The sequence below is a fragment of the Bison bison genome, unplaced genomic scaffold (genome assembly GCF_000754665.1).
Source record: "Bison bison bison isolate TAMUID 2011002044 unplaced genomic scaffold, Bison_UMD1.0 scf7180017567727, whole genome shotgun sequence".
NCBI classification, from domain to species: Eukaryota; Metazoa; Chordata; class Mammalia; order Artiodactyla; family Bovidae; genus Bison; species Bison bison.
This window is the reverse complement of record NW_011419333.1, coordinates 2,733-11,204: the sequence shown is the minus strand read 5'-3', so window position 1 is coordinate 11,204 and position 8,472 is coordinate 2,733. Positions and strand designations below refer to the sequence as shown.

The 8,472-nt window shown below is 46.7% G+C and overlaps 1 protein-coding gene across 1 annotated transcript; it reads left to right on the top strand.

Moving 5' to 3' along the window:
* Positions 1–808: 808 nt before the first annotated feature.
* LOC105000909 (nuclear RNA export factor 3-like) lies at positions 809–6,550 on the top strand (the record flags this gene model as incomplete). Its single annotated transcript, XM_010857010.1, is given in 17 exon segments — positions 809–965; positions 1,186–1,339; positions 1,965–2,048; positions 2,155–2,259; positions 2,383–2,463; positions 2,760–2,879; positions 2,996–3,103; positions 3,251–3,357; positions 3,912–3,951; positions 4,317–4,385; positions 4,468–4,523; positions 4,624–4,731; positions 4,851–4,909; positions 5,014–5,129; positions 5,226–5,268; positions 5,799–5,871; positions 6,416–6,550. Coding segments are annotated over 17 exon segments (1,615 nt in total), but the record flags the coding sequence as incomplete, so codon positions are not given.
* Between the last annotated feature and the right edge of the window lie 1,922 nt (positions 6,551–8,472).

Genomic DNA, 8,472 nt, shown 5'->3' with positions numbered 1-8,472 from the left:
GTTATTTCTTCTGCCTGAAGAACAACATATAAATTTTCTTTTAGTTTGAATCTTTTGACCACAAATTTTCTGAGTTTTTGTTGCATGATGATGACATGAACGTAGTTTCTTTTAAAAATATTTTTCCTTAAAAAATACTTTTAATCCGATTAATATTATTATCTTCTGTTGATATCTTGCTACTTCTGGAAACTTTTCAACCAAATTCTCATCAGCTACCATTTCTCCACTCTCTTCCTCTCCTCCTCTCTGGCACTCACATTAACTGTGTGTTAGGTATACTCCTTGCATCACCTGTAATTCTCTACACCTCTCTTTTGATATTCTCCATATTATATCTCTCCAGACTCCATTCTGGATCTTTTCATCAGACTTATCATTCATTTCTCTAATTCTTCCTTCAGGGCGGCAGATCACCTCTGACCTTTGAATCATCACACCACGGTAGATTTAAGGGTATGTTTTAATGTCCTCCCAGAGCAGAGCAGAGCACTGAGACTTGGGGATGAAATGCCACTTGTCCCAGGTCACTTAGCCTGAACCAAGTAGAGCGAAGTCTAACATTACAGACTACACTCTAGATCCAGACCCTTTCCTCAATGCCTGTTTTCTTCTTGGCTGTGACTGCTCCCTACCTCTCATTTCCTGAAAAGTGGAGCCAGAGTGAAGTCTTCCAGATTTTTTTTTTTTTAAGCATGAGATGCATTGCTGTTTATCATAAAGTCAGTGATAATTTTTCTTTAGCCATGATGTTTACTGAGGACTTCTTCTGGTACTGGGACCACTGATATGTTGTTGTCAATTTTAGAGCAGACCGATAAAGTGAACCCTTTACAAAGAAGAGCACCAAGCTGGGGTGTTTACTGAAGGCAATACATCTATTGGTCTGAACAGGTCATTTACCAGCAGCAACAAGATAGAGATTCAGAAGAAAGTGATGCTTGTATGGACAGCCAAGCAAGATAGTAAGTGACCGGTCACCAAGGCTGACATGTACCAACCAGTGAACAACAAAACCTTGTAGTTAAACCTGCCATTTTTCTATCCAACCTGGAAGACTGAGGAATGACGGGATGAGATTAATGCTTGAGCAATCATCATTGTAGCTCTGATATCATGTGGGAAAATGTAGAGAAGATTTTCCAAGCCTATATGGACCACTTTCTTCTCTCCACTTCCCCGCAGTGCTTCCTGTGAACTTCCATCCCATCATCGGAGAAGTAGTTTTCAGAAACAAGACCAAATGCATATTTATATGGAGACAAAACAAAAGCCTCCAGAAAAAAGAATGGGGAGAAACAGACAGGATGAGACCTTGGGGAGCTGGTTCAAGATCATAGCGAGTATCTTGGCTAAATGGACCTAATATGTAGAAGATGATAGACAGAGTCATGTCGGATTTGTGTAGAGATGCTGGGAACTTTTCTGGGGCAGTGGTGTTGGTAATCAGTCTTGTTCTTACTAGGAGCTATCTTCCTAGATCATCTAAGGGTGAGTTCAGAGAAGCAATAGAAAGGAAACTGATTGCCTGCAAGGAGGAGTATGGGAGAGGTTGACTAAAAGCAAAGGAGGAAACCTACCACCAGGGAGGTGGAGCACTTCATACCAGATCACGTGTTTGGCTCAAGCTGAGTGTGGGAAGAGGTTGAGTCTCTGGGGTCCGTGTCAGAGTGACAGGCCAAGTCTACCTCCTATGGATCTCTTGGAAATTTATAAAAGGAAGTACATGTGAAACATATTAAGTCGACTGTTCAGGAAGAGTGTTTGAATGAAAAGAAAGTTATATAGAAAATCCATGTCTGGTAAAAAAAAAAAAAAAAAGTTAAGATAATAGATACTGTCCTATCTTTAAAAATAATTTAAAGCCTAAAGAAAAGGTCCTAAATCAAGACACAGTTGGGTCTTATGTTAACCGTAGATTTCTTTGTATCCATTCTCTTTCCCATTTGTTTTTTTGCTCCTAGATTCCCTTTGGTATAAAATATGATGAGAAGTGGCTGCTGAATTTGATTCAGAAGCAAAGCAGTGTCCCCTTCACTGCATTCGAAGTAAGACAGGACATGGAGATGATGAGACGAAATGGGGTAGATTGCAGGCCCAGAAGGGAAATGGCACTGGTCTCATGTTCTGCTTCTCCTGTCACTCTCCCTACAGTTTCACTATGAGAAAATGCAGGCCCAGTTCTTTGTAGAGAATGCTGACATTGCCTGTGCATTGAAGAATGTCAATGGCAAGATTTTCAATGAGGTTAATGAAAAGGTGTGCGTCAAGGGCGTGATCAGGCCTGACTAGGGACAAGAGGGCAGGGGAGGGGCATGGTCTTGCTTGATCCCATGCACAGATTTCCTGGAGCTTACCCAGCCCCTCTTGTGTTCTCTACAGATATTTATCTTGGTTGAACCCTGTGAGTCACCCCAGTCTGTGCAGAAGGCGCTGACGTCTAAAAAGGTGGAGCAGATAAAGGTAATGCAGACTCAGCATAAACTGTGCACTCACAGCCAGACCCACTGCTCCCCCCCACTCACCCTCAGACTCAGAACCACTGAACCCCATCCCTAACCCTGCAGCTGACCATGAACAAACCATAGGATGCCTGCCAGCAATCTCTTGACATCCAGAGACTCTGCTCTGGCCCTGGTATGGCTACAGCAGTAATTGTAGGGCAGGTGAGGGTAGAGGGTTTGTCTGGGTAGAGCCCTCAGAGATGGTATCATGGGGAGGGGTTGGTGCTGGAGGTGTTCCAGCTGGGACCTTCTCAGTCTCTGTATCCCTCATCCTGGCTTCCTGGAGATTTGATGACCTGTGATATTGGAATGACACAAAACTGTAGAAATGGCATGGCTGCTTCCATACACATCCATCCAGGAATCAGGCGCTTGGTGAGGACCAAGGCCCAATGTTGGGACCAATGGTGAGGGAGGGAGAGATTAGGTAGAACAGGCAAATATGTCTCAGGTATTCCCTTTGGGGTCCTCACTCTCTTTCCTCATCATAGTTTTCGTCCTTGGACCTCAGCAACAATAAACCCTACCTGCTGAATGGCCTGTCCACCATTATGGGGAATGCTTCCAACACCCAGAACTTGAACATCTCCAACACTGAGGTGAGGTGGGGCACCCAGATCCTCCCTTGAAAGGAAGGTAGGAGGGCTCATGGGGCGGTAACAGATAAGGGGAAGTGGATTTGTAGGGAAAGGAAGGGTGTGAATGCAGACATATCTGTTAGATGCGGGTTTTACCCATAATTCCAGGTGAAGGCTGAAGGGCAGATGGACAAGGGTCAGCAGCTGGAACCAGAAGGGATGTGTGCAGACAAAAATGCCGTATGCACCAACTTCCCTGATAAGTCAACCAACATAAGGTCACCCTCTGCCTTGTCTCTACACCCGTATATCTCTCTCATCTCTCCCCTCCTCCGTCCACTCTCCCTCTCCCTACCTCTTGAGCCCCACCTTGGTCACCTCCCTGACATAACACCTGGTCATCCCTGAGGTTTGTCCTTACTTGACAGAGTGCCGGACAACCTGTGATGTAGGAAAGCACTGGGCTCTCCCCCCATTCTCTCTTCTCTCCATAGCCTTCAGTGAGCCCCTGAGGAAGGAAGGGAGGGGAGGCAGGCCTGGCAGACTGAATTTGAGGTGTTGGTCCTTGTGGCACTGAGGAAGGGAGTCAGGACAGTCTGGCTGGGAGCTACCCAGGGGAAAGGAGATGGAAGAGGGACTGGTAGGAAGGAGTGGAGGGAACAGTTTCCCTCTAGGTCAGTCTATGGAGTGGTGACCAGGGCCCTGGAATGCTAGGATACTGGGCTCTGGGGGGGGCACACACAGGGCTGTGATTGCTGTAAGTGACTTGCTCCAATGAGGAGGGTCATCTCCACAGTTTCACTGACTTTTCTCTTTTGTCTTGATTTTGGCAAACCATCCTGGAATTGTTCCCTAGGTTACTAAGCTTGGTAAGGGCATTCCTTGATCACAGATTCCACTAAATAGCATCGACAGTGCCCTCAAACTACTCTGAAACATGTTAGGAACTGTCCACATTCCATTTCTGAACTTGACCCTTAAATGTCCTGTGGGAGGGAGGTGTACCGTTCTTGGTGAGAATCTGAAAAAGATCTGGATCTTCTTCAGCCATGTACTCCACAGGCTTTGGGAAACCATGAAGATAATTGAAAATCTAGTCCTGCCACTGGCATTTCCAGGACACTTTCTCCTCTGATTTCAGACCCCCCCCCCCCCATCCTGGGCCCATCCTTTTAGCTGATCATCCAGTACCACATCCTGGACTGCACTGCTGACTTCTTCTTCCCTCCTCCAGGATGGCCAGGAGACACTTTCAGGTTATAAGTGTGCTATTGAAGCTCCCAAGTTCTTATCAATGTGCAAGGTGAGCACATTGGATCCAGCAGGGTCCTAGGTGGTACATGAGGGTGTGTCAGCCCTTGTCCTGAGGACTGTTTTAATTCCAGGGAAGTTTCTTTGAATCTGATCAGGTGAACAGTCAAATTCTGCAATTCCTGCAGCAGTAAGTATCCCTGGGAATCTGAACAAGGGGAGGGCCAGAACAAGGGAAGCCACCCAAACTCCAGACCAGAGAGACAGACTTTACTCACTGCTTCCCTCAGATATTACTTGATTCATGACTATGGAAATCGCCAGGGACTGCTGGATTTTTATCATGAGGAGGCCTGCTTCTTCCTGACCATTCCATTCCACCCCAAGGACTCAGGCTTGTGAGTATCACAGCCTAGACTCCTCCCCCAGGCCATGTGGTTCCCCAGCAGATGCAGGCCAGCTCCTGCTGGTACCTATGCTGGCCGACCACCACTCAAGTTTCCTCTGTGTCTCCTAGAAGCAGTGTGCGCCTGTACTTCAAGGACAACAGGAATACAGAGAAGCTCAAGGACCCCAGTGAGTGTGTGGTGGAAAAGCTGAATGGGAAGGGCAGTAAGGGGGCCAATCACAGGGTCCATGGTGTGGCTGCCCTGATTTTCCCTTCTTCCCCTCGCCCACAGAACTGCGTGTCCAGATGCTGAAACACACAAAACATGACATTGTGCGTGCCCTCTGTGCATTACCCAAAACTCAGCATGACTTCAGCTCCTTTGAGGTGGACATGTGTTTCCACACGGTGAGCACCTGCTTCTCGCTTGGTGGTGAGGGGCAGAAAGGCGCAGGTGGGAAAGAGGATGAGGGGTGACTGAGTACCTGGTCTCTTCCTTATCAGGAAACGATGTTCTGTTTCTCTGTCAGTGGGGTGTTCAAGGAAGGTGAGTGTGTGTAGCCCCCTCCCCCGAGATGCTGCCCTGCTCTCTCGCCTGGTCAGGCTCCCTCCAACCAGAACTCTTCCTTCCAGATTCCCTCCCCTGCCCTCCCCTCCCCAGCCCTCAGTCTTCCCACAGACAACCCAGGTCTGAACTGCGTCCATGTCTGCCCTGCCCACCCTGGGCACTAGGGACACAGGCTGTGGAGTTTGGTGGCTCCCATACCAGATCCTTACACTGAGAACCTGGGCTACTACTTAACCTCACAGTTTCCTCATAATATCCATCTCTTCAGCACCTGAGAAAAATAGCATCCTATGAACTTGTGAAGTGGTTGTCATGGGGACATGTCACTGGGAGCAGACATCTCCTACAGTTGCCCTCCCCATTCCTGACATGCAACTCCCCATGTGAACAGCTATCCCCTCAGCATGAGTGTCAAGTCAGACCCTGACTAGGGAATGACGTGGGAGCCTGTAAACACGTGGGGTTCTTAGGGGGTACTCTTCCTTATTGTTTGTTGTTTGTTGTTGAAGTGGAAGGAATTTCTCAGGGCTGTGTCTGTGCCTTCACCCGGACCTTCACCACTACTCCCACCAGCTCTTCCAGGTGAGAGCCATGTTGTGGGTGGGATGGCCCATCCAGCCTGGGCTCAGGGCCCTGGGCATGTGGATGCAGATCTTAGGCTGACTCAGTATTGTGGAAAGCCAGCAGGGAGATCCAAGGACCAGTCTAGCCTAGTGGTTAGGAAGAGCATGGGCTCTGGAATCAGCACATGGGTTCTCTCCTTGACCCAGTGCTCACTCTCTGTGTGACCTTGGTCAAGTCTCATCATCTGTCTGTGACTCTGTCTTCTTCTGAAAAAGGGGGATCAGACTGTACACTCCTGTACTGTAATGTACTGAGTTACTGTTCAGGGTAAATGTGAAGTTGTCCCTGGATTGGGGAACAGACTGTCCATTGAGTGAAGCTGGTAGACAATCTCTCTGAAGGTGAGCTCTGGGCGAGGCGCAGCGGAACCAGTTAAGGAGCCTGGGGACAGACACAGGAGGGTATGGAAGGCATCTAGTTGCTGAGTGTTAGTGTGGAGCAGTCAGGATTGGGGTGCAGGTGGTCCATCCATAAATTGTCCACATGTGCATTCTTCCTCCAGTCTTTGTATAGTGAATGAAGAGCTGTTTGTAAGGGAAGCCAGTCCCAGTGAAGCTCAGCGTCTGCATTCTCCATCCCAGTGCCTACACTGTCGACCACGTTCATGTTCCGCCTCTCCCCTGAGTAGCAGGAAATGGTGTGGGCTTTCTCCTCCCAGTGTGGAATCACCTCCAATAGTCTCAGAAGTGACTGCTGCGTTTGCATGGAGTTGGGAGGGAGCTGGGAGGAGTGGACGAGTAAGTAATGGGAACGTGAATGTAAATTGTTTTCCTTGTTTATTTCAGTTATTTCTACCCTGAACATTTCATTCTTAGTACATAGTAAGCTACTAGTTGTTTTGAGCAGGCTTGTATCACTTTTGTGAGTTTGGTGAATCCTGCGCCTGTCTGTACAGACAGTTGGGTTTTCAGGCACTTTTATCTTGATACACTGGGCCTGAGGTTCATTCCACTCTGTATGTCACAGTAGATGTCCAGTGGGGAGCAGGGAAAATCATTGTTCCACAACATACCACCCAAAGATACCCCTTTAGTGTTTTCATCTTCATTATGTCTTCCTTGAAGTTTGCTTATGTAGGTATAGGCATATTTGTGCATATATATATAGAAAATGAGATCTCATCGTGAGAGAGAAAAGGAAACCAGAGACAGAAACGAAGAGAAAGAGAGGCATGTGGCTGGATGGGGAAGTGAAGTCCAAGGATTGATTACTTAATCTTCAATGCCTTGAAACTTGAGTAAGATTAAAAGTTAATGTGAAGGAGCCATCCCATCTCATTTTTTACCCTAAAATTTTCCCATGTACTCATTTTCTTTCTTAACCTCTTATTTCTACTGCAGAGTAAAGAGATATTTCAAATGGAATAGTGTAAATTTTAAGCCCAATATATATTGAGTTATTAGTGAATGAAAGAAATACCATTGTATTTCAGTAAAATGGTAGTACTTTTAGTGTTTTGTCCCACATGGAGGCAGCAGATATTGGAAATTCTGGTGTGACATGGCTGGATGTTGCATGATCTGATACCCTCTGCAGTGTTGAATGGGAGACAGGTCCAACATTTTCCTATCAATGTATTAACATAAGGAGCAGTTCAGGAGCAGCAGTTAGGCAACACCACAGCTTACTGCCCTGTTGCCATCTCTCACTGAAATCACCAGGTGAGTCAAAGGCAAGCTTGTCTTCCCAGCATGGGGACTGGATCAGAGTCTGCTCACAGATATGATGTTGGGTACCTCTTAGGAGCTTCTGAGTCTCCCAAGAGATTAGAGTTCCTTCTCTCTTTAGAACTTTGAACTCCAGCCGTATCAGAGAGACTTTGCTTCCTTTCTAATGATATCTACTTTCTCATTAGGAGAACCATGAGAAATGACAGCGCCTGCCTTAGCCCCAGGCTTTCTCACTCACTCCTCAGGACAGCTCTGTGTTAGAGATGAGTCCCATTTCACAGATGACAGAGCTGCTCCTCTTATAGCTTCTGTCACCTGTCCAGATAAGCAGGAACTTTGGGTGAGGTTCTGTCCCTTGCCCTCTCTGGAGGACAATGGAGCAGCCTCCCTTTTAGACTATGGGCTAGAGAAATGGTCACTTTGCTCTCCTGTGATATAACAGGCTCAAGGGGTACTCCCTCAAAAGCCCCTATTGATGAATATAATACTGCAGAGACATGTGCACATGCATTCATTACCTAAGAAAAGAATTCATTATGTTCAGTTTCATGAGGAGATGAATTAGAATTAAAATGAATTGCCAGCATATCTACGTGTGTGTGTGTGTGTGTGTGTGTGATCATCGGGCTGTGTGTAGGAAATGTATAATATCATTACTTATAAAAGCACAGTATGTCAGGTAAATATGTGGAGATGACATACCTCTGAGAGAAAGACATTTCCTTCTTTACCTCGGAGTCTCCTTTCCCTAGTGTGCAGGGCAACTTTAGAGGACTGGGGAAAAGAGAGTATCATTTGCATGTGGAAGCCCTTTAAGAATCCAGTCTGGAAGGTTCCACAGGGGCACTTTTTCTGATACCCAGAAGCAAAGAGCTGAGAGATGGCAATG